This window comes from Leuciscus leuciscus (genome assembly GCF_965113295.1).
Source record: "Leuciscus leuciscus genome assembly, chromosome: 19".
NCBI lineage: Eukaryota > Metazoa > Chordata > Actinopteri > Cypriniformes > Leuciscidae > Leuciscus > Leuciscus leuciscus.
In genome coordinates, this window is record NC_138743.1 from 3,168,539 (window position 1) to 3,193,907 (window position 25,369).

Sequence of the window (25,369 nt, forward strand, 5' to 3'; positions counted from 1 at the left end):
GACGTTGTCAGTCATATTGCTTCTCCTGATGTGTTATCGCTGTAGGATCGGCACGAGCTGTTAAGGCCACTCCCTCTTCTGGAAAGGGGGCGGAGAGCAGCAGGTAATTTGCATTTAAAGAGACACACACGAAAACAGCATGTTTTTGCTCTCACCCAAAAAGGGACAATTTGGACAAGCTATGATAATCTATTATCAGTATTTTGAGCTGAAATTTTACAGACACATTCTGGGGACAACAGAGACTTATATTACATCTTGTGAAAAGGGCCATAATAGTTCCCTTTAAAAAAGGTTATAATATGTACCATTTACCAATATGTAATTGTTTTGTACCAATATGTACCTTTGAGGTACTAATATGCACTCTTTAGGTACAAAGGTATACCTTTTGAAAGGGTACCAAGACAGATTTGCACCTTTTTTTTCAGAATGCAACTTTAATTGGCAGATGTTGGGATAGTTTATATTTAGCATTTCTTTTTAGGGCTTATAACATGATCAATTTTCCTTCTATGATTCATTGTCATATGAAAACATGTGTCTGTAACTCAGACTTCCTCTGCTGAATCATTAGAATCCAATGGGTCAAGTTCAGTAGCGGCTCCTGACCGTAAATTTAGGTAGGGCAGATTCTGGGTCTTTGCGGCAGTTTATGATAAACATTTTGTAAGCTTTATAAGACACACTTTTGGCAGAAGTCTAACGTCTTTGTGTTATTCAGCCTGCGGTGGCGCTCTAATGTGGATTGTCAGGTCTTAAAGGGGTCATATAATGCCATTTTTGTACAAGTTAATATGATTCTTTAGGGTCTAAATGAAAAGTTTGTAATATAATTTAATAAAAAATTCTCATTAGTATTGTAAGAAAACACTCATTTTACCTGGTCAAAAACAGCTCTGTTTTCAGCACGCCATTTAAGTGCATGTGTCTTTAAATGATAATGAGCTTTGCTGACCCCGCCCCCTCTGTTCTGTGGGGTGTTTTGACACAACACACGTGGAGTGTTGCCTTGACAACAGTTGAGGGTATATTTTGGAGAAATAATGGCAGCAGGAGTCTCTGAGGACACAGTGCAACCGTCTCAATTTGAACCGGAATAGGACCCGAAACAAGATGACGGCCCCGAAGAAGTTCGACAATTAAGGCTCGAACAGGACGTTTCTGAATGGTTGGTTAACGTAATGTCACTTTGATCTATCTTTGTATGTACTGGCAGGGTAGAGTAGTGAGATACGAACGCTATGTGTTTACTGATGTATACTGACCCTCGTTTATAAAGCAGTCTGGTGAGAAATGATTCGCGCAAAACTGAAAGCATTGACGTTGATCATGAGCCACTGCGTTGATCGTGAGCCACTGCGTCTTCAGCAGTTCGGATTTAGGAACATCAAAATGACTGCTGTGTTCGTTATTACACCCAAGAACAGAACGCCACAATCGCTTAGATGCCATTCTGCTCCTGCGTATCAACAATGTCTGCATGAACTATGATGACAGCTCGCTCAGGGCGGGTCTGTGTTGAAACGCTGCTGTCAATTAACAATCGTGGGAGGGGGGTCCAACCTTGTGACGTCACACGGTCAGACGGCTCGATTTGAGACACGGGAAAACATATAAGGAGATTAAAAAAACAAAAAAACACTGGATGGATTTTTATCATTATATGATGGTTGTGTACAGGCACTACCAACACACTTTTTAGTACAATCAACTTGTAAAAGTGCATGTACCATTATATGACCCCTTTGAGTACACATGACACTCTCATAGAATGCTATCTTAGTATTGCTTTAAGTGCCCATATTATGCTATTTTAAAGGCTCCTAATTTTGTTTTCGAGGTTTACAACAGGTTTACATGCATCAAAAGTCATAAAACAGTTTCATTTTCTCATAATATACATTGCACATCACCACATTTTTCAATGATTCTCAAATGACTCAGATGAATCAGTCTCTCTAAATCCATCCTTTCCGAAAGCTGCCCTGCTCTGATTGGCCAGACGGCCCAGTCTGTTGTGATTGGTCTACCGCGTACAGCGCCTGTAGGAAGCTACATGCCTATTACCATAACTGAACGTCAGCGCTGTCCAGAGGCTTCCTTAAGCTCAGCGATTGAGCTGTAAAGACAGTAACAATGACGTCGATTTTACCATATGAATCCGAGCGCGAGTCCGGTGATGAAACATTACACGAATTCATTACATGAATTACCCGTATCTGATCTATACAGGTGGAGCTGAGAAAGGTGTAGGGTTTCTGAAAGAGCGCTGCACTGCTGAGGCAAATACTAACCAAGTATTTGAGGTTTGAACGGTGAGCTCATTGGCTACTGATACAGCAGGAACCAATCAGCTGTGCCATATAGATAATGATGTGATTGCAAGAGTTTGATTTAAGGACATATTAGCCTGCACTATCTAGAGTTTCATTACAGAACTTTGTATTTCTATTCTCAGAACAAACATAAAACAAACACAACAGAATATATTGTAAATAAAGGCTATATATAAAGGCTATTAACATTAGCACGTTTAAACTTTCAGTAATTTGATTCGAAGAACAGACAAGTCTAGTTACTGACCTGATGCAGAATATTCACATAACTGAAGCAGATTGATATAGTCTTGGTCTGAAGCTTCAGACTGCCACAAATTCCCCAAAGGCTCTCAATTAGAGCGCGCTGCAGTTCCATTTTTCACCACAGATTTACATTGGAAAACTGTGGGGCGCTGTAGAGCTAGGGAGGGCTCCAAGTTTATTTTCTACAAGATCATCCACTCGAATTGTGTTATGATTTGAGGGAGATGATGATTAGACACTTTTTGTTTGGTACTGTCCTATATTTTTTGTCATCTATAAAGACGTGTTTCTCTCTCGCTCTGTTTCAGATCCACAACGGTCCGCCACATGAGTCTAATTTCGGTTATGCCTACGCCAAACGCATGATTGATGTCCACAACAGGTCAGTGTCAAAGTTCATTGGTTATGAGATTTTCTTGGGTGTATCACATGAAAGCATGTCTGTCACCACATTTTGAAAAAAAGTATTTTCGATGTATATAATGAATTATTATTTTATGACAGTGGTGAGAATTTGTGATGAATGTGTGTGATTGTCAAAATAGGTGCATCATTATTTGATTTGGGGTCGAAATGGTTGTTAATAACTTTCATAAATGAAAGAAACAAATCATTGTGTGTTTGTCCATTAGGTCGTGCTTTGAGAAGTACGGTCGGAGATACACAGCCGTCATCCCCACCAATGTTTTTGGACCACATGATAACTTCAACATTGAGGACGGTCACGTGCTTCCAGGATTGATCCACAAGACATACCTGGCAAAGAGTGAGACGCGTTTAACTTTCTGGAAGGATCCAGACCATAGAAAAATGAAGCCAAAATATCCCAGAAATGGCGGTTGACATTTGTGCACTGTTACATCATTTGAAGCCAGAGTCTGAGCTGTAGTGATCCTGAGATGGAGCCAGATCCTGCCCGATACTCCCACTCCTGCAATCGCAAGCACAGCTGTCAATCATGACATTACACCCATTTTTATAGCATTAAATAACTAACTAAAACCAAACTTATTGGAAAAACACTTGAGCATATGCCAGTGTGATGAGAAGTACCCAAAATGACAGAAATCATCTTTAAGGTATAATTCGATTTATTTTTATTTATTTATTTTTGGCTCACGTCCCATTCGGACTGACGCAAAATGTTTTGGCTTCACTTTTCTGTGTGTGACACACTTGATCTAGAGCCTCATTCAAGCAGAGTTCTGTTCACATGTTAAACGTGTTGCGTGTGTTTGTGTGTTTTGTAGAGGAAGGTAAACCTCTGCAGGTCTGGGGTTCAGGTCGTCCTCTACGGCAGTTCATCTACTCTCTGGATCTGGCTCGTCTGTTTCTGTGGGTTTTGAGGGATTATGACGAGGTGGAGCCCATCATTCTGTCAGGTACTCGACCCGTGTCAAATTTAGTGAGTTAGTTCACTCAAGATTGAATATTCTTCCATTAATTACCTGCCCTCATGTCGTTCCAAACCCGTAAGACTTTCGTTCATCTTCGGAACATAAATGAAGATATTTTTGATGAAATCGGAGAGATTTCTGTCCCTCCATTAACAGCTACGCAACTACCACTTTGACGCTTCAAAAAGTTCATAAAGAGATCGTAAAACTAATCCGTATGAATTGAGCGGTTGACTACAACATTTTCTGAAGAGACACGATCGCTTTATATGATGAACAGATTGAATTTAGGCTTTTATTCTCATATAAACATCCATCAACTCACACATCAGTCATGGTAAACGGAAGCTCAAGCATGTTCGTTTTCGCTTGACGTGCGAGAACCAATGAGGTTCATTCTCTTGTTACGCATCACGTTTGAGCTTCTCAGGAACCACTGAGGTTCATTCTCGTGTTACGCAGCACGTTTGAGCTTCAGCAAGAACCACTGAGGTTCATTCTCGTGTTACGCAGCACATTTGAGCTTCAGCAAGAACCAATGAGGTTCATTCTCTTGTTACGCATCACGTTTGAGCTTCTCAGGAACCACTTAGGTTCATTCTCGTGTTACGCAGCACGTTTGAGCTTCAGCAAGAACCACTGAGGTTCATTCTCGTGTTACGCAGCACGTTTGAGCTTCAGCAAGAACCATTGAGGTTCATTCTCGTGTTACGCAGCACGTTTGAGCTTCAGCAAGAACCACTGAGGTTCATTCTCGTGTTACGCAGCACGTTTGAGCTTCAGCAAGAACCAATGAGGTTCATTCTCCTGTTACGCAGCACGTTTGAGCTTCAGCAAGAACCACTGACGTTCATTCTCGTGTTACGCATCACGTTAGAGCTTCTCAGGAACCAATGAGGTTAATTCTCGTGTTACGCAGCACGTTTGAGCTTCAGCAAGAACCAATGAGGTTCATTCTCGTGTTACGCAGCACGTTTGAGCTTCAGCAAGAACCACTGAGGTTCATTCTCGTGTTAGGCAGCATGTTGAGCTTCAGCAAGAACCACTGAGGTTCATTGTCGTGTTACGCAGCACGTTTGAGCTTCAGCAAGAACCAATGAGGTTAATTCTCGTGTTACGCAGCACGTTTGAGCTTCAGCAAGAACCAATGAGGTTCATTCTCTTGTTACGCATCACGTTTGAGCTTCTCAGGAACCACTAAGGTTCATTCTCATGTTACGCAGCACGTTTGAGCTTCAGCAAGAACCAATGAGGTTCATTCTCGTGTTACGCAGCACGTTTGAGCTTCAGCAAGAACCACTGAGGTTCATTCTCGTGTTACGCAGCACGTTTGAGCTTCTGCAAGAACCAATGAGGTTCATTTTTGTGTTACGCAACACGTTTGAGCTTCTCAGGAACCAATGAGGTTAATTCTCGTGTAACGCAGCACGTTTGAGCTTCAGCAAGAACCAATGAGGTTCATTCTCGTGTTACGCAGCACGTTTGAGCTTCAGCAAGAACCACTGAGGTTCATTCTCGTGTTAGGCAGAACGTTTGAGCTTCAGCAAGAACCACTGAGGTTCATTCTCGTGTTACGCAGCACGTTTGAGCTTCAGCAAGAACCAATGAGGTTCATTCTCGTGTTACGCAGCACGTTTGAGCTTCAGCAAGAACCAATGAGGTTCATTCTCTTGTTACGCATCACGTTTGAGCTTCTCAGGAACCACTGAGGTTCATTCTCGTGTTACGCAGCACGTTTGAGCTTCAGCAAGAACCACTGAGGTTCATTCTCGTGTTACGCAGCACGTTTGAGCTTCAGCAAGAACCACTGAGGTTCATTCTCGTGTTATGCAGCACGTTTGAGCTTCAGCAAGAACCAATGAGGTTCATTCTCGTGTTACGCAGCACGTTTGAGCTTCAGCAAGAACCACTGAGGTTCATTCTCGTGTTACGCAGCACGTTTGAGCTTCTGCAAGAACCAATGAGGTTCATTTTCGTGTTACGCATCACGTTTGAGCTTCTCAGGAACCAATGAGGTTAATTCTCGTGTTACGCAGCACGTTTGAGCTTCAGCAAGAACCAATGAGGTTCATTCTCGTGTTACGCAGCACGTTTGAGCTTCAGCAAGAACCACTGAGGTTCATTCTCGTGTTACGCAGCACGTTTGAGCTTCAGCAAGAACCAATGAGGTTCATTCTCGTGTTACGCAGCACGTTTGAGCTTCAGCAAGAACCACTGAGGTTCATTCTCGTGTTACGCAGCACGTTTGAGCTTCTCAGGAACCAATTAGGTTCATTCTCGTGTTACGCAGCACGTTTGAGCTTCAGCAAGAACCAATGAGGTTCATTTTCGTGTTACGCATCACGTTTGAGCTTCTCAGGAACCAATGAGGTTAATTCTCGTGTTACGCAGCACGTTTGAGCTTCAGCAAGAACCAATGAGGTTCATTCTCGTGTTACGCACCACGTTTGAGCTTCTCAGGAACCAATGAGGTTAATTCTCGTGTTACGCAGCACGTTTGAGCTTCAGCAAGAACAAATGAGGTTCATTCTCGTGTTACGCAGCACGTTTGAGCTTCAGCAAGAACCAATGAGGTTCATTCTCGTGTTACGCAGGACGTTTGAGCTTCTGCAAGAACCAATGAGGTTAATTCTCGTGTTACGCAGCACGTTTGAGCTTCAGCAAGAACCAATGAGGTTCAACCTCGTGTTATGCAGAACGTTTGAGCTTCAGCAAGAACCAATGAGGTTCATTCTCGTGTTACGGAAAACGTTTGAGCTTCAGCAAGAACCAATGAGGTTCATTCTCTTGTTACATGGGACCTTTGAGCTTCAGCAAGAACCAATGAGGTTCATTCTCATGTTACGCAGCACGTTTGAGCTTCAGCAAGAACCAATGAGGTTCATTCTCGTGTTACGCAGCACGTTTGAGCTTCAGCAAGAACCACTGAGGTTCATTCTCGTGTTACGCAGCACGTTTGAGCTTCTGCAAGAACCAATGAGGTTCATTTTTGTGTTACGCATCACGTTTGAGCTTCTCAGGAACCAATGAGGTTAATTCTCGTGTAACGCAGCACGTTTGAGCTTCAGCAAGAACCAATGAGGTTCATTCTCGTGTTACGCAGCACGTTTGAGCTTCAGCAAGAACCACTGAGGTTCATTCTCGTGTTACGCAGCACGTTTGAGCTTCAGCAAGAACCAATGAGGTTCATTCTCGTGTTACGCAGCACGTTTGAGCTTCAGCAAGAACCAATGAGGTTCATTCTCTTGTTACGCATCACGTTTGAGCTTCTCAGGAACCACTGAGGTTCATTCTCGTGTTACGCAGCACGTTTGAGCTTCAGCAAGAACCACTGAGGTTCATTCTCGTGTTACGCAGCACGTTTGAGCTTCAGCAAGAACCACTGAGGTTCATTCTCGTGTTATGCAGCACGTTTGAGCTTCAGCAAGAACAAATGAGGTTCATTCTCGTGTTACGCAGCACGTTTGAGCTTCAGCAAGAACCACTGAGGTTCATTCTCGTGTTACGCAGCACGTTTGAGCTTCTGCAAGAACCAATGAGTTTCATTTTCGTGTTACGCATCACGTTTGAGCTTCTCAGGAACCAATGAGGTTAATTCTCGTGTTACGCAGCACGTTTGAGCTTCAGCAAGAACCAATGAGGTTCATTCTCGTGTTACGCAGCACGTTTGAGCTTCAGCAAGAACCACTGAGGTTCATTCTCGTGTTACGCAGCACGTTTGAGCTTCAGCAAGAACCAATGAGGTTCATTCTCGTGTTACGCAGCACGTTTGAGCTTCAGCAAGAACCACTGAGGTTCATTCTCGTGTTACGCAGCACGTTTGAGCTTCTCAGGAACCAATTAGGTTCATTCTCGTGTTACGCAGCACGTTTGAGCTTCAGCAAGAACCAATGAGGTTCATTTTCGTGTTACGCATCACGTTTGAGCTTCTCAGGAACCAATGAGGTTAATTCTCGTGTTACGCAGCACGTTTGAGCTTCAGCAAGAACCAATGAGGTTCATTCTCGTGTTACGCATCACGTTTGAGCTTCTCAGGAACCAATGAGGTTAATTCTCGTGTTACGCAGCACGTTTGAGCTTCAGCAAGAACAAATGAGGTTCATTCTCGTGTTACGCAGCACGTTTGAGCTTCAGCAAGAACCAATGAGGTTCATTCTCGTGTTACGCAGGACGTTTGAGCTTCTGCAAGAACCAATGAGGTTAATTCTCGTGTTACGCAGCACGTTTGAGCTTCAGCAAGAACCAATGAGGTTCAACCTCGTGTTATGCAGAACGTTTGAGCTTCAGCAAGAACCAATGAGGTTCATTCTCGTGTTACGGAAAACGTTTGAGCTTCAGCAAGAACCAATGAGGTTCATTCTCTTGTTACGTGGGACCTTTGAGCTTCAGCAAGAACCAATGAGGTTCATTCTCTTGTTACGCAGGACGTTTGAGCTTCAGCAAGAACCAGTGAGGTTCATTCTCGTGTTACGCAGCACGTTTGAGCTTCAGCAAGAACCAATGAGGTTCATTCTCTTGTTACGTAGGACCTTTGAGCTTCAGCAAGAACCAATGTGGTTCATTCTCGTGTTACACAGCACGTTTGAGCTTCAGCTAGAACCAATGAGGTTCATTCTCGTGTTACGCAGGACGTTTGAGCTTCAGCAAGAACCAATGAGGTTCATTCTCGTGTTACGCAGCACGTTTGAGCTTCAGCTAGAACCAATGAGGTTCATTCTCGTGTTACGCAGGACGTTTGAGCTTCAACAAGAATCAATGAGGTTCATTCTCGTGTTACGCAGGACGTTTGAGCTTCAGCAAGAACGACTGAGGTTCATTCTCATGTTACGCAGGACGTTTGAGCTTCAGCAAGAACCAATGAGGTTCATTCTCGTGTTACGCAGCACGTTTGAGCTTCAGCTAGAACCAATGAGGTTCATTCTCGTGTTACGCAGGACGTTTGAGCTTTAGCAAGAACGACTGAGGTTCATTCTCGTATTACGCAGCACGTTTGAGCTTCAGCAAGAACCAATGAGGTTCATTCTCGTTACTCAGCACGTTTGAGCTTCAGCAAGAACCAATGAGGTTCATTCTCGTGTTACGCAGCACGTTTGAGCTTCAGCAAGAACCAAGGAGGTTCATTCTCATGTTACTCAGCACGTTTGAGCTTCAGCAAGAACCAATGAGGTTCATTCTCGTGTTACTCAGCACGTTTGAGCTTCAGCTAGAACGACTGAGGTTCATTCTCGTGTTACGCAGCACGTTTGAGCTTCAGCAAGAACCAATGAGGTTCATTCTCGTGTTACGCAGCACGTTTGAGCTTCAGCAAGAACCAATGAGGTTCATTCTCGTGTTACGCAGCACGTTTGAGCTTCAGCTAGAACCAATGAGGTTCATTAAGAACCATGACTTCATTTTCTGCAGAATAGGTCTCCTCTGCCTCTGCCTCAAAAGTGAAAAAGTCCATCTCACCTTGGCTGGCAGATGTGGTGGGCACACTAGCAGGGCTCTGTGCTGCAAGAGCAGTTGTACGGCGGCACTCTGCTGTCAGAAGCTCTTTTACTCGCTCTCTCCTACCTGCATCTCTCAGCCATCTGAGTTTGAATTTTGGACAACTGACTGCTGCGAGAAGGGCATCTTTGTCGTCCAGCACACCGGCAAAACGGGTCTGGATAGCCTGAAAAATATAATTGATATGTTAATGCATACAAGGCCTACTATTTATTATGTCATTGAATTACTTACAAATCATGCCTAATGTGGGATCAATATTATGGATTTAATTTTGTTTTAGGTTACTTACTGACATTTGTATTTTTTTTATCTTCTTTTGCAATGATAATGTATATTCTGTTCCATGTTCATGACTAGTGTGATGCAAGAAATTTTAACTAGCTTAAAAGAGGGGAACATACCTGCACTATGGCATCTGGAAGGCCTGCAGTCATACTGGAGAGGGCATCTTTCACATCCAGGGTCTTCTGCATCAGAACTTCAAGTGTGGGCAGTAAAGTCCCATAAGGACAGTCACCTTGTAAAATATCAAGTGCTGCAGTCAGAGGCTTCATGGCGGTGCAGTACTCATGCAGAAACTGGTACTCTTTCTCTTTGAAGCACTAAACTCCCAGCTTGGTGCACAGAGTATTCAGCTCACACATGGGGATTTCTGCAACTCTCTTAACAGCATCAAAAAATTAATTCCACCTTGTGGATGTTGGTACCAGGAGCTTTCTTTTGCTGACTTCCTCCACTGTTTCTGATGCAAGGGTAGATCTACTTGATTTGGTCCAAAGAGCTGAGCATTTTGCTGTGCTGCTCCTATACACAGCCTTGCTCTCTGCATTGGAAGTTAAATATTTATCTACATCATTTGTGGAAATTAGGTTGATGGTGTGTGAAGCACACCTGTGGTGCGGGGGAAGAGACAGCTGGCATTCACTTTCATCAACAGCTGAGAGGATTTCTGACATATCTAAAAAAGTGACATCATCATTTGTGGGGGTGGACTCTCCCTCCTCCGTCTCATTATCGGACTCTGTGACAGGCTGAGGCTGATAAACATTAAACGCCTTGACAAAGTTGGATCCATTATCAGTCACTGTTGCAACTACTTTGTGTAGTAATCCATTCGAAGAGTGAATGTTTTCGATTTCTGCACCAATAACATCATACGTGTGTCTGCCGCGAATTCTCCTACATGCCAATGCAGCCTTGTTGCGCTCTAATGTGGATCTACTAATCCAGTGGAGCGTTACTCCCATATAACTTCTATTGTTAGCAGTCCAAATATCTGCGGTAGTTGACACAAAGTCGACCTCATTCAGCGCTGCCTTCAGATTTCTCTCCATCACTGCATACTCCTCCTCCATGTAAGAAGAAAAAGCTGTTCTGTGAGGCAGCGCGGCATTGACAGTAGTAGGGATCTTGTTTATTATGGCACGAAACGAGGGCGAGTCAACCGTATTTAATGGCAGCATTTCCTCCACAACAAACTGCCCGACTAACTTCTTCAACTCTCCCCCACTTACTGGTTTTGCACCGAAGTCCAGCTTTTGTTGTTTGGGTGGTCGGGGACCTCCTGCTCTCTGCTTCGCATCACCTGTGACTTGCTCTATAAGTTTGACTGTGCAGTGCTGCGACTCCAGATGTTTTTTCAAATTCGACGTAGTGTTTTTGTAGCTAGATAACACTTTGTCGCCGCCAGCACAGAGTGTACAACGGACCTTAATGTTGTCATCTTTAGCTGACACAAACTCAAAATAGTGACTGTATTTCCATCTAGAAAACGCACATCTCTCGCCTCCCTCCATTGTTGTTTACGTTTGTGTCGCTGCGTGGTATGTACACGTGACATGAACTTCATGCATGCTGAAAACGTGACTTGTCGCATACGTGACTTCACTCCCCGAGATGCAAGAAGAAATAAATATATATTTTTATTAAGGAAAATGACAAAAATAGTAACGCACAGTGACTTGGTTAAGTAACTTTAATCTGATTACTGGTTTGGAAATAGTAACGCTGATTAATGTTTATATGTGAATAAAAGCCTAAATTCAATCTGTTCATCATATAATGCGATCATGTCTCTTCAGAAAATTTGGACTAAACCGCTCAATTCACACGATCTCTTTACCTTTTTGAAGCGTCAAAGTGGTAGTTGGTAATTTTTGGGGTGAACTATCCCTTTAAGATTTTTAAAAAATATTAAAGAAGATCTAAAGTAGTCTAACAAAACTATTAATTATAATTCTTCATTTTAGGGATGGAAAACAGTAATCGTGATACGGCATAATGTGATTATTAAACTTCAAAAAGGCGAATAAATGTGAACTGATTAAACATGAAGGGAATTAACACAGAATGTCACATGAAGGAAATAAATCTGAATCTAAATGAATCTGAGATATCTCATTTGTTTATCTTTGTCTGTTTCTTTAGTTGGAGAGGAGGATGAATTGTCCATAAAGGACGCTGCGAACGCTGTGGTTGAAGCAATGGGTTTTAAAAGTGACGTGATTGTATCCTTTCACACACAATTACTCTTCTCAATGCTCATGGATAATTTTTTTTACACAACAGTAATCGTTGTTCTGTGGATCACAAAATAAGGTAATTTGCAGACTTTACAGATTTTTCTTGAACTGTTGAGCTTCAAAAAAGCACCATAAAAGTAGTCCTTGAATGACAGTTTTCCTTTGGCGTGAACTTATGACGAGTGGATAGTGCCATTTCTAAGACTACCCTGAAGAAGGAGAAGGAGCAGTCTACCCTTCCGTCACCGTCAGTCCGAGTCTATTTTTTAATGGGATTAATAGAGACGACAGACCGGCGGCGACGTTACGGCGACGTCTCAGTAGGAATTTAACTGGTGGCGACGGCGTATGTGAGAAATGTTTACAAAAATCATGATGTCTGAATTTGGCACATCGCCTAATAAGACGCCTGATACACACGTCTTCCCCATGTATTTCGCCTTTAAAACATTTAAAACATTTCAACATTAGTAGATGTAGGCCTACTTGTTATAGGCTATTGCTTTTACAGTAATAAGTTAACTTATTTCCCAAAAAGGGCCACTGGTACATACTAACTATAAGTTAAGATATTTTAAACAGTAATATTGTGAAATATTTATACAATTTAAAATAACTCTTTTCTATTTGAATATATTTTAAAATGTCATTTATTCCTGCGATCAAAGCTGAATTTTCAGCATCATTACTCCAGTCTTCAGTGTCACATGATCCTTCAGAAATCATTCTAATATGATGATTTGATGCTCAAGAAACATTTATGAATATTATCAATGTTAAAAACACAGAAATAAATTGCATTTTAAAATATATTCAAATAGAAAAGTTTAAATTGTATAAATTATAAATTGGGAAACAGTTTAAATTGTATAAATATTTCACAATATTACTGTTTTTGCTGTATTTTGAATCAAATAAATGAAGCCTTGGTGAGCAGAAGAGACTTTTTTTTAAAACATTTAAAAATCTTACCGTTCAAAAACCGATGTAACTAATGGTTGTTACGTTAGTGTGTAAACGTTTTTTAACATGTTTTGAACATCATTAAGTCGTTGTTTCGACATAATATCTCATTATTTCGATATAAGCCGTTATTTCGATATAATATCTGTTATTTTATTTCAACACAATAACTCGTTATTTCGACATAAGTCGTTATTTCGACATAATAAGGGGAAATTCTAATCTGCATTAAGCCACATTAAGCGTTCTTATAATGGTTTTCTATGGGAGGAAAATGCTTAACATGTAAATAAACATCAGATTTTTTGTACATAGTATAACCTACTTTATTATGATTTTAGTATCATAATGATTTATAAATGCAGGCACAATTATCCGTGAACTTGATAAATGTTGCAGATATGCAAATAAATGCCTTAGTTTGAACTTATGTGTGCAAAATTCAGAATTAATTGAATGTGCAGCAATTTGTACAAATAGAGTCTTTAGACCTACTATACGTGTTGTAGCCATTAAATAAGCGCATTTAGTTTCATATTTGTTACAATATTATAATGTTATTTTTTCCCCATCTATGCTGATAATGAAAAGTGAACAGCATGAGAAAGATTGGATGCGCAATATATCGGGAGACATGATTTTGACCACTTCATTAAGTTTTGTTTTGTATAATTTGTATCTTAATTTTAAGCAATTTGTCATCAACCATAATATTTAAGGATTTAATGAATAAGAAGCAAATAGACAACAATATAATCATGACATGGAGGCGTCGGCGCGGTCACTTGCATTGCATGTGAACTGGAGCGCATCTCATCCTAAGTTAACCGAAACTCATATGCCTCACAGACATGAGAAATGCATCAAATACACAAAGCTTGAAATGTCTTTAAACGAAATAATTCAAAACGAAAAGAAATAGGCTACTCTCTGATTATGTAATCCCTTATGTGCATTTCTTCATCTTCATCTTCACTTCATCTTTGCAGCCGACACTTTATTAGTGTTAACAGAAATCAATATATATACACTCACCTAAAGGATTATTAGGAACACCTGTTCAATTTCCCATTAATGCAATTATTTAATCAACCAATCACATGGCAGTTGCTTCAATGCATTTAGGGGTGTGGTCCTGGTCAAGACAATCTCCTGAACTCCAAACTGAATGTCAGAATGGGAAAGAAAGGTGATTTAAGCAATTTTGAGCGTGGCATGGTTGTTGGTGCCAGACGGGCCGGTCTGAGTATTTCACAATCTGCTCAGTTACTGGGATTTTCACGCACAACCATTTCTAGGGTTTACAAAGAATGGTGTGAAAAGGGAAAAACATCCAGTATGCGGCAGTCCTGTGGGCGAAAATGCCTTGTTGATGCTAGAGGTCAGAGGAGAATGGGCCGACTGATTCAAGCTGATAGAAGAGCAACTTTGACTGAAATAACCACTCGTTACAACCGAGGTATGCAGCAAAGCATTTGTGAAGCCACAACACGCACAACCTTGAGGCGGATGGGCTACAACAGCAGAAGACCCCACCGGGTACCACTCATCTCCACTACAAATAGGAAAAAGAGGCTACAATTTGCACGAGCTCACCAAAATTGGACAGTTGAAGACTGGAAAAATGTTGCCTGGTCTGATGAGTCTCGATTTCTGTTGAGACAATCAGATGGTAGAGTCAGAATTTGGCGTAAACAGAATGAGAACATGGATCCATCATGCCTTGTTACCACTGTGCAGGCTGGTGGTGGTGGTGTAATGGTGTGGGCGATGTTTTCTTTGCACACTTTAAGCCCCTTAGTGCCAATTGGGCATCGTTTAAATGCCACGGCCTACCTGAGCATTGTTTCTGACCATGTCCATCCCTTTATGACCACCATGTACCCATCCTCTGATGGCTACTTCCAGCAGGATAATGCACCATGTCACAAAGCTCGAATCATTTCAAATTGGTTTCTTGAACATGACAATGAGTTCACTGTACTAAAATGGCCCCCACAGTCACCAGATCTCAACCCAATAGAGCATCTTTGGGATGTGGTGGAACGGGAGCTTCGTGCCCTGGATGTGCATCCCACAAATCTCCATCAACTGCAAGATGCTATCCTATCAATATGGGCCAACATTTCTAAAGAATGCTTTCAGCACCTTGTTGAATCAATGCCACGTAGAATTAAGGCAGTTCTGAAGGCGAAAGGGGGTCAAACACAGTATTAGTATGGTGTTCCTAATAATCCTTTAGGTGAGTGTATATATATATATATATATATATATATATATATATATAGGCTATATATAATTGCAGCTCCCCCTGTCAATGATCTAGCACCCCCTCAGCACCTGCGTTTGGTGACTTGCTTCATTGTGCCACATTTGTGTTTTGTTTTTATTTTGTGTTCAATGTCATCATACGTTTTTTTTTTTTTTTTTTTTTTTTTTTACTTGGCTTACCTGTGAAAAAAGAGTTAACATTTAAATTAGCAAATCCTAAATAAGTATAATAAATTAATTACCTTTTATTAATAGGTATATTCATAATAGACTATCAAACTCAGCTTGATCCATACACTACACTAACTTATTTCTAAACTAATTTCTAATTAAAAAGAAATATAAGACGACCTTACTTTTGTCATTTGCAAGAATCTTCTTCACCTGAATAATTGTTCCGTGTATTGTATTGTCTTGTAGTAAAGTCGGCTTTTTCTATGTCTCCAGTCTAATTTTATATTTCTTCCCCACTCCGTGTGAACCTACAACTCCAGTAGCTTAAGTATTGCATTTCAGTACGCTACGCAGGTGCATGAGCTTAAGAGATTATAGACCACTTCCCACAACATACAATAAAGCAATGTAAATCTAGCATTACCATTCATTGTTTTCCTAAAAGTGAGCAAGCAGAGTACAAACTGTGTCTTCAAGTAATGATTAAAAACAGCAAAATGCTGAGCAAACAAGAAAAAAAAAATTTGAAAAGAAACAAGAAATATAAATATATGAGCTGTACAGTGAATGTTAATGGTTTCAAGAGTTTTCATAATTTCTCTGAAATAAGCCAGTGTTTATCTTAGGAAATCCCAAAAATCATATTTTTGAGTGACATGGAAAAGTCTTCCATAAGTCTCCATGTAATTTTTATTTTCCAAAGAAGAAAGAAAATGAAATGCGGGTGTGGGACAACATAAAGATCCCTTTAACCCTCTGGTACTATTCTGTTCAACAGAGTTGAGTTTGTAGCAAAAATGTACGGTCCTTGTATTATTTTATTCTATGCTTCGTTTCTTCCCCACATTAACGTGCATTTGGGAATATGGACGGAACTTTTGCTGTTGAACTGATTTAGCAACTTAAAAGCATACACCAACAACAGGAGAATGAACCAATATAATTCTAAATATGCAAATTGATGTTTGATGCTTCAAAATCAAACTGTTGGCTATAGCATTTCTATCAAAGATGTGGCCAAACATTACATATTAAGTGCAATTAAACATTAGATAAACAATGGTTTGCTCTTGATGTTAAGGGAAACAACAATCGTCAGGCCTCTGGCGCCCTCTGCTGGCATATTATAATAGCCTATAATATACATAAGTTCATTGTTTATACATTTTTTCATGTATTTTAATAGTGTTGTTGAATAAAACAATATGTTTAATCACTTTTGATACTTTATTTGAACCAATTATCATTGCCTCATTTGTTATATGTATTTAAGTCAAATGCTATTGTTCACTTAGATCTATCTTTATTACCAAAAAATATATAAATAAATAAAAAATAATTGTTACTGACAGCCCTAGTTAAAACATTTGAAAATGCACCTACATTGTTTTGCATTTTGTGACAAAGACTATTTTTTGTCTTATATTTAGTCATTTTTAATTTCTTGTAAATAATAGGCTATTAAAATACTTTCGTCACCTTCTCCTGAAAACAATATTGCGAATAGTTTCATGTTGTATATTCAGCCATGTGGGCAACTGTGTTCATTAAAATTCTTACCACCATCAAAAGTAAAAACTCAGAATGACACAGTCCAGGATATTATGTTTATAGATTATAATTAATGAATGTATCTGTTCAACAAGTTGTTGTTAATAATTGTGTAAATGACATAAAATTGCGACTTTGATGGTGTATAATTTGCATAGTCCTCATCTCCAGGAGAAAGTGAGTGAATTATTTTAAAATATTTTTTTTATTATGTTTGTAAACAATTCAGAGATGACATAAATGACATACAAAACTGTTGTATACAATACACAATTTGTATCAATTATATATTCAATGTCATCAGAACACAAGAAAATAACACAAACAATGATTTATAAGAAAGATAACAAAGGAAAGATAAGAAAAGTTAGGGGAAAACCAGAGGGTGAGATATTAATTTATTGTTGTGGCAACATAGTTCAATGAAGTTGCATCTGTGGTACAATGTAGCCTACTTCTTAGCAACGTTGGAGTCACGTGTCTGTGGTGCGACGTACTTCTCAATGACGTTGGAGTCACACGTTGGAGTCACGTGTCTGTGGTGTGACGTACTTCTCAACGACGTTGGAGTCACACGTTGGAGTCACGTGTCTGTGGTGTGACGTACTTCTCAGCGACGTTGGAGTCACACGTTGGAGTCACGTGTCTGTGGTGTGACGTACTTCTCAGCGACGTTGGAGTCACACGTTGGAGTCACGTGTCTGTGGTGTGACGTACTTCTCAGCGACGTTGGAGTCACACGTTGGTGTCACGTGTCTGTGGTGCGACGTACTTCTCAACGACGTTGGAGTCACACGTTGGAGTCACGTGTCTGTGGTGTGACGTACTTCTCAGCGACGTTGGAGTCACACGTTGGTGTCACGTGTCTGTGGTGCGACGTACTTCTCAACGACGTTGGAGTCAAACGTTGGTGTCACGTGTCTGTCAAGTCAAGTCAAGTATATTTGTATAGCGCTTTTCACAATACAGATTGTATCAAAGCAGCTTCACAGTATTAAATTAAAATAATACAACAAGGTTTGTTTCAAGTGGAATTTATTGATTGATAAAATTAAATTAAATATCCCCAAAATATCCCCAACTGAGCAAGCCAAAGGCAACAGACGCGTGACACCAACGTGTGACTCCAACGTCGTTGAGAAATACGTCGCACCACAGACACGTGACACCAACGTGTGACTCCAACGTCGTTGAGAAGTACAACGTACAACGTCGTCTGTGGTGCGACGTACTTCTCAACGACGTTGGAGTCAAACGTTGGTGTCACATGTCTGTGGTGCGACGTACTTCTCAACGACGTTGGAGTCAAACGTTGGTGTCACATGTCTGTGGTGCGACGTACTTCTCAACGACGTTGGAGTCACACGTTGGTGTCACGTGTCTGTGGTGCGACGTACTTCTCAACGACGTTGGAGTCACGTGTCTGTGGTGCGACGTACTTCTCAACGACGTTGGAGTCACACGTTGGTGTCACGCGTCTGTGGTGCGACGTACCCCTTCTCTCACGTAAAAGTACACGACTCTCTCCTTCGGAAGGTTATCCGTGGCACTATCCACCCGCCATATGAACTACCTTTAATCCACAAACCTTAACTAACCGCTCTCAGTATGACACCAGTAAAGCAGACGGTCAATTCAAGAAAACCGCCAGTAATGCCAAACTACGCAAATACCTGCCAGACTTCAAGTTCACACCGTTCAAAGCAGGTGATTAATCTTCACTTCTCGCTTCAGCATTTACTAAATGTTCTTCTATAGTAGCCAAAGAACAGTCATTAAAAGTGCTTTTCATTTTTTCCAGCCATCAAGGAGACGTGTGACTGGTTTGTGGCCAATTATGACATCGCCCGTAAATGAAGATCTTCACATCTCATTGGCTGTGGGGAGTTTGAACTTTTCAGTGCTGGAAAGTGGAAACCAATGATTGATCGAACCATTTCAGCATCCCTTAATAATCTTTATGAAGTCAAATAATGCATTTTCAAATACATTTATTGAAGTCCCCATGAAATCATGAAAGGGATTTTAGTATGAATATGTTAGCCTTACTAATGTCTATAAGCTAGTGTGCTCAAAAACAATGACAAAATTCATATTCAGAAGATATAAGCATTCGAAACTTACAGTCTTTCACTTCTGCCAATAAGGATCAATGATTTTGATGACTCAGATTTCCTGTCCAATCAAATGTTCTAGAATCTGAAGCTCCGCCCCTTACATTATAAATAGATGAGTCATTCCACGAAACCGGTACGATTTGGACTAACACATTTTTGGATTTTTTACTTATATGTATTACTTTTCTGAACACCCCACAACATTAATTACATATTTAACTTCCAGAAAAACATATTTTCCCACTTCAGGCATCAAATCCAGGCATTAAAGGGGACATATTATGCAAAATTCACTTTTACATGCTGTTTGGACATAAATGTGTGTTGGCAGTGTGTGTACACAACCACCCAATAGTGATAAAAATCCACTCACTCCTTTTTTATTAATCCCCATAAATCATCAGCAGTGTCTCCCATCGACCTGTTTTCAGAATGCGGCTCTAGTGACGTCACTAAAGCCACAGGCCCCGCCCACGAGTGTTGACAGACACTGCCGTTTTAACATAGACCCGCCCTGATCGAGTTCACAGCGATTTGCACACATTCTGCCATTTCTGCACTGACGAGAATGTCTCCCAAGCGTTGTAGGTGTTGTATGGCTGGATGTATTAATCCACATAGCACTCTCTATTTACTCCCGAAATCTGAGGCAGCCGCTGAAGACGAGGTGGAATTATTTTGTTTTCAAAGAAAATGCTCCCTCAACTCTACCGAAATTCGTTTATGTACTTGCGCACTTCTTATACTGTGTTTACTCAGCTCTCAGGTGATTTTCTGGAGTAAAACTGACGCTTAATCTTTTGTGTGATGTACAATAAACGTTATTAAACTCATCAGTATATGTCTGATCATCATTCGGACCTGGTCCGAAACAGCAGACTTGTAGGCTATTAATAGTGGATACATACAAGCAGATGACAAATATGTTATAACCGTAATTAAACTAAACTATACCTGTTCCATATCCATACAGCACTCTGACTCTGTAGGCATTATTGTCCGACTCCGGTCGAAAAAAACACTGTTACTGAGAGTTTCTGATATTATAATCATTCCGTGAGATGAAATTGTCCTGAGACTGAGCGCGAGCTCGTGAAGCTCCGCCCCCTGTGTCGTGCAGCAGCAGCTTATTTGCATTTAAAGGGCACACACTAAAACAGCGCGTTTTTCTGAGCACCAAAAAGTGACAATTTAAACATGCTGTAAAAAATGATTTGTTGGGTATTTTGAGCTAAATCTTCACATACACACTCTGGGGACATCAGAGACTTATTTTACATCTTGTGAAAAGGGGCATAATAGGTCCCCTTTAAGATATGGGCACTATTAGTCTTCAACCCCGTTATGGACACTATGGGAGCTCTCTGAATATGATTATAAAATATATTTGTAATGAAATCAACATTTTCCTTTTAATCATATGTCCCTCACACTAATTCAGTAATTGTAAATGTAAAATTTACATATACTTTTACACTTATGCTATACTAAAGCCTGAAATGGGCACTTTTTATGACAGCAACCTCATCATTTTTGATCAAAATGATAAAAATCTGTATTCTTATGATAGATCTGAACATTTCTGACTAAGTTCAACAAACATTAAATTACTTATTCATAAACTTAAAAAAATAATTAATAAAAATGTAGGTGTGACGGGGTTGAGACTAAGGTAACAGGGTTGAAGATGGTAATGGAGTTGAAGAGACAAATACTGCTTAATATATACATAGTTGTTTTTTACTCAAATTCACTGTAAGATTTTCTATGAGCACTGTATTTCATTATGTAACCAAGAAAAACAACAGATATAAATTGCAATTGCAACTCAGTTTTATTAACCCGACTGCAGCAAAAACAACAGTAACTTAGTAACTGACTAAATAGGTCATCAAAATAAAACATATTACTTGTGTGCTTTTTTGATGTGTTTGTGTGTGTGTGCGAACGTGTTTTTGTGTGTTGTTTTTCATGTGCGCGCGCTTCGTGGCAAAAAAGTAACGGGGTTGAGTGTGATGGGGTTGTGATTTTTTGCTTGAAAATGGCCACTGCTCTACATGTAGTGAATAACAGGAGAGCACATGGCATGCATGGTATTAAGAAATCATGTATATTGTTGAAATAACAAAGATCATTTTCACAAGTAATAGAATTCTATCTTTATTTGATGTAACAGGGTTGAGTCGTTGAGCTTGACAACCACAATATCACAATTCTAAATAAGTTATAGTTATAAAAGAAGGTGGTAACTTGCCTGTGTCTACACACAATGTTGTTCAGAAGACTTATATGATGTTAATTCCTGTTATGGATGTCACATAAGGATCTGTTCATTAGTTGTATGGGGGAGAATGATTTGTGTAACAGGTTTGAGGGATTCCTGAGGGACGGAACTAAATAATGTGATTTTAACATTAAATTTTTTTTAAAATTTTAAAGCACAGATAGATATTCATGGGAATGGCAAAATGTATGGACTTTTTTCTAATTATATTATTCATATTCCAAGTACACTTTAATAGAAGGCCATGAGGGACATGACAAAATAGGTGGTGTCAACTGAAAAAACAAGATAATTTCTAATATAAAGATAATATGTTTTCATTATTTTTAAACTTTATTAAAGGAGACATTTCAATTGATACAAAAAGCTTTTAAGAATAGATTTTGGTGAAATACACTTAAAAAGGTCAGAGGGACTCAAATCATACTGGTTTCGTTGAATGACTCAGATGCTGAAGTGGTGGCACATGGTGCACTATATAGGGGATAGGGAACGATTCAGACAGTGTAAACATGCTTTCCTTTGGGACGAATGAAGTTCTACATTTTATATACAATGTTATACACCATTTAATCATGATACTTGTAGGAAAACGATGGTTATATAGACAGTAATTGATCCCCAAAAAATTGTTAATTTTTCTAAATATCGGTGAACAGTCTTACAAACTCGATAGCTTACAAAAGCTTCAGTAAAAACTACATCAACACTAATGTTGGCTAGTGTGACAGATGGAAATAATGTGTTTTACCAGTAAGTCATAGCAAGCATTTGAGTAAGCAGTAGAGTAACAATTAATGGGTTCATATTAAGGTAATTTTGCCATTCTCATAGTTTAATGGTATATCATATATTATGGTTAAAGTTGTTACTGTTAGTTGCAGCAGTTGCAGTACTTTTCTTATTTCTTATTTTTCATGTGCAAAATGTCATTCTAACAACAGCAGCAGTAAGTGTGAACAGAGAATGTCTAATAGGAAGAGAATTGGCACTCTCTGGTTACTTCCGGTTTCTGGACTGGCTGCAGTAACACGTCTCTGTCCATGCGGGGGCGCTCACAGGACGAGTGCAGAATGAATGGAGGTCTATGGCGGTATACTCATCAAAATCCACTTTTCTCAGGATATAATTTTTTGTCTAGTAATTTGAATGTTGTATTTGAAAGGAGATGCAAAGAAATTACACATTGCTGGGTGTTAGATTTTTTAGAGTCACTTATTTGCTTTAAAAAGTCTTTTAAAGTGTCAATGATGTCATACACATCGTACGACCAGAGATACTGCTTTACGGCGATCCTTCAGTCACTTTGGTGCTTTCGCGCTCTGCACTTTCTTTTCTCTCGAGGCTTCGACGACACAGCTGACACAGGTAAACACACAACACAGCTGACACAGGTAAACACACAACACAGCTGACACAGGTAAACACACAACACAGCTGACACAGGTAAACACACAACACAGCCGACACAGGTAAACACACAACACAGCTGACACAGGTAAACACACAACACAGCTGACACAGGTAAACACACAACACAGCTGACACAGGTAAACACACAACACAGCTGACACAGGTAAACACACAACACAGCTGACACAGGTAAATACACGTGCTAGACGAGTTTTTGTTTTGTTTGTTTCTGGTCCCGCTTCGGATGCCACGATGCCATCAAGCTGTATCTCTGGTCGTAATCAGTCCTTCACTGACCAATCAGCATTCATTAGCAGAATGCTAGTGTGTTATGGGCAACAACAACTCAACCTGTAAGAAATCGAAAGGACTTAAGTACTCGTTCATTCAACTTTCGACCTATAACCCATGTTGGACTTACAAAACCTACAATAAAATATGAGATTTCTCAACGGCAATCGGGTGAAAGAGACATTTAGCCGTCTAGCCCCATAGACTCCCATTAATTTTGCACTCATGGCGAGCGCCCCCAGTGGAACTCTGGTGGAACTACAACCAAAATTCGGTACAATAGGACTTAATAGGGAGTGCGCAGGCTCTCCGTAGACGGGCTCTGGTGTGAACAAGAGTGTTGTAGTTACTAGAGGGCTCCAGCAGGGGGAATGTTTGAGCTTTGTTACGGTGCACCTCGCTTCCTCCCTTCAGTCATTACACACATGATCTGAGGAAAGTTTGTGTCTGTGCATCTTTCATTCAACTACTCCCCTTTTCAGGGCTTTTACACTAGCAGGCGAGCGGAGGCAAACGGCTTTGCCCTTTGTTTACATAAGAGCAACAACGTAAAACATATTATTTGTAGTTGCGTTTTCTATTAAAAGTTCCAATTAGAAGACATACTTACAATTTATGATCCACAAACAACAGATTGTCCTGACAAAGTGAGAACGGCACCGTTTCAGGAGAAGCTTTTGTGCGTAGCTGCTTTATACTCTCTTAGTTTCTGGAAGCTGTTCTCCGTAGAATGTGCAGCACACAGATAAACGTTGGGGTTATAATGTTCACGAACAGTGTTTAAAATAAATTTTAACCTTTCTTAAGTTCGTCAGCCTCCGGAAGGCCAAACAAATGACACATTCTTTGCGTATACCGTGGGCGGAGATTATTTAAATGAGTAACATTATGACCTGGAAAAAACGTGTTGTTGTCCAAACGAGCCATTTGTTATATTTGTTGAATAGGCTAGGTGATTCAGTTAAATAAAATATCTCCCTTTGGAGTGGACTTTGAGTTTTGTAACCTTGCAGATCTTTTTTAAAAAGGGATACTCCACTTTAAAATGAAAATTCTGTCATCATATACTCACCCTCATGTGGTTTCAATTCAATCCTTTATGAATTTCTTTCTTCTGCTGAACAGAAAGGAAGATATTTAGAAGAATATCAGTAACCAGACAGTTTCTGGTACCATTGACTTCCATAGTATATTTTTTCCCTACTATGGAAGTCAATGAGACCAGAAACTGTCTGGTTACTGATATTCTTCTAAATATCTTTCTTTCTGTTCAGCAGAAGAAAGAAATTCATAAAGGATTGAAACAACATGAGGGTGAGTATATGATGACAGAATTTTCATTTTAAAGTGGAGTATCCCTTTAATGCTCAAACAGCAACATTACAGACTAACTACAGTTGAAAAAGTGAATAATAGTACCCCTTTAAAATTGAATTAAGTGGTTAAGTTGATCAACAGCACAGCTAAAAGTTACTCATGGAGGTTTTATTTACAAATGTGTATGAGAAGACATAATTGGCAAAAGTATGAGGATTATAATTATTAATATGGGGATAATTAGACAGAAAACGGATGTCTACATTCGCAAGCAGCATCGCAGAGTTTTACAGCTCTCGACCTGTAGTTAGAAGCAGTTTCTTGTTTGCATGACATGTGGACTCAATAAATCCTTATCTTGTGCAAAATATGAAAGCTGACTTTTAGTGCAATCTAGATTTTATTTATAATACAAATGTCATTTATGTCTTTTAGTTTGTTCAGAGATTTAAAGCGCAGTTTTTGAAGAGAAGCTGCTCAAGTGTAAGAACGAGCTTATGATTGAATCTGGAAATAAAGCTAAATAACTGGGGAAAATGAGAAATAGTCCTCAGATGCATGTCCGTACATTTAAAGCAAAACATCAAGCATTAATTCGATCTCAAACAGATTCATTAAAATAAGTTATTACTCCACCATGACATCATTAACCAACGTGTTTGAACGACCAATTTGCGACAATATGGTTTCGGGTGTTACAATATATTCAGTTCCTGATATATTTGGTTCCAATGGGTGGAGCTACCATGAATATTCACGAGACCATAGCGTGCATGGGCGGGGCATATACAAGCGAGTGGAACAGAAATTATTAGCGTGAGCACCTCAGATCGCGTTTTGTCCTAAACTACTCCTAACTGTTCGTTTCTCTCGAATGACTGAGATTAAGCTTTTTAAATGTCTATTATTGCATGTTTAAATAAATATTTACAAATATATTCTTGTGTTTTGATTCTGTCTCCCAAAGTTGTCTGTAGGCTATTATTGAAAT

The 25,369-nt window shown here is 39.8% G+C and overlaps 2 protein-coding genes and 2 long non-coding RNA genes across 5 annotated transcripts in view; 2 read left to right on the forward strand and 2 right to left on the reverse strand.

Moving 5' to 3' along the window:
• The window catches only part of LOC309482129, a 52,449-nt gene extending 33,892 nt beyond the window's left edge, over positions 1 to 18,557 (reverse strand). Inside the window, exons 1-2 of one of the 2 annotated variants that reach the window (XR_014200207.1) lie at positions 17,560 to 18,557; positions 15,703 to 17,407 (exon numbers count right to left, since the gene is read on the reverse strand). This is a non-coding gene — a long non-coding RNA (uncharacterized lncRNA). Of the gene's footprint in view, positions 1 to 15,702; positions 17,408 to 17,559 lie in introns of those variants that run through there. The other variant, XR_014200208.1, reaches the window with a different exon arrangement.
• Positions 1 to 19,906, forward strand: part of LOC309482077 (GDP-L-fucose synthase-like) — a 44,902-nt gene extending 24,996 nt beyond the window's left edge. The window contains exons 5-10 of the mRNA XM_082147299.1: positions 2,894 to 2,967; positions 3,218 to 3,351; positions 3,836 to 3,967; positions 11,903 to 11,982; positions 18,564 to 18,663; positions 18,758 to 19,906. Of these exons, the coding sequence (XP_082003425.1) occupies positions 2,894 to 2,967; positions 3,218 to 3,351; positions 3,836 to 3,967; positions 11,903 to 11,982; positions 18,564 to 18,663; positions 18,758 to 18,813 (576 nt within the window). The 3' untranslated portion in view covers positions 18,814 to 19,906. The remainder of the gene's footprint in view (positions 1 to 2,893; positions 2,968 to 3,217; positions 3,352 to 3,835; positions 3,968 to 11,902; positions 11,983 to 18,563; positions 18,664 to 18,757) is intronic.
• Positions 19,907 to 21,989: 2,083 nt separating this feature from the next.
• LOC309482078 (GDP-L-fucose synthase-like) overlaps positions 21,990 to 25,369 on the reverse strand; it is a 35,747-nt gene continuing 32,367 nt past the window's right edge. The window contains exons 11-12 of the transcript XR_014200181.1: positions 22,940 to 23,121; positions 21,990 to 22,684 (exon numbers count right to left, since the gene is read on the reverse strand). The gene's annotated coding sequence lies outside the window, so the exon portion shown is untranslated. The remainder of the gene's footprint in view (positions 22,685 to 22,939; positions 23,122 to 25,369) is intronic.
• LOC309482151 lies at positions 22,589 to 23,871 on the forward strand. Its single transcript, XR_014200235.1, has 2 exons — positions 22,589 to 22,725; positions 22,960 to 23,871. It is a non-coding gene; the product is annotated as an uncharacterized lncRNA (long non-coding RNA).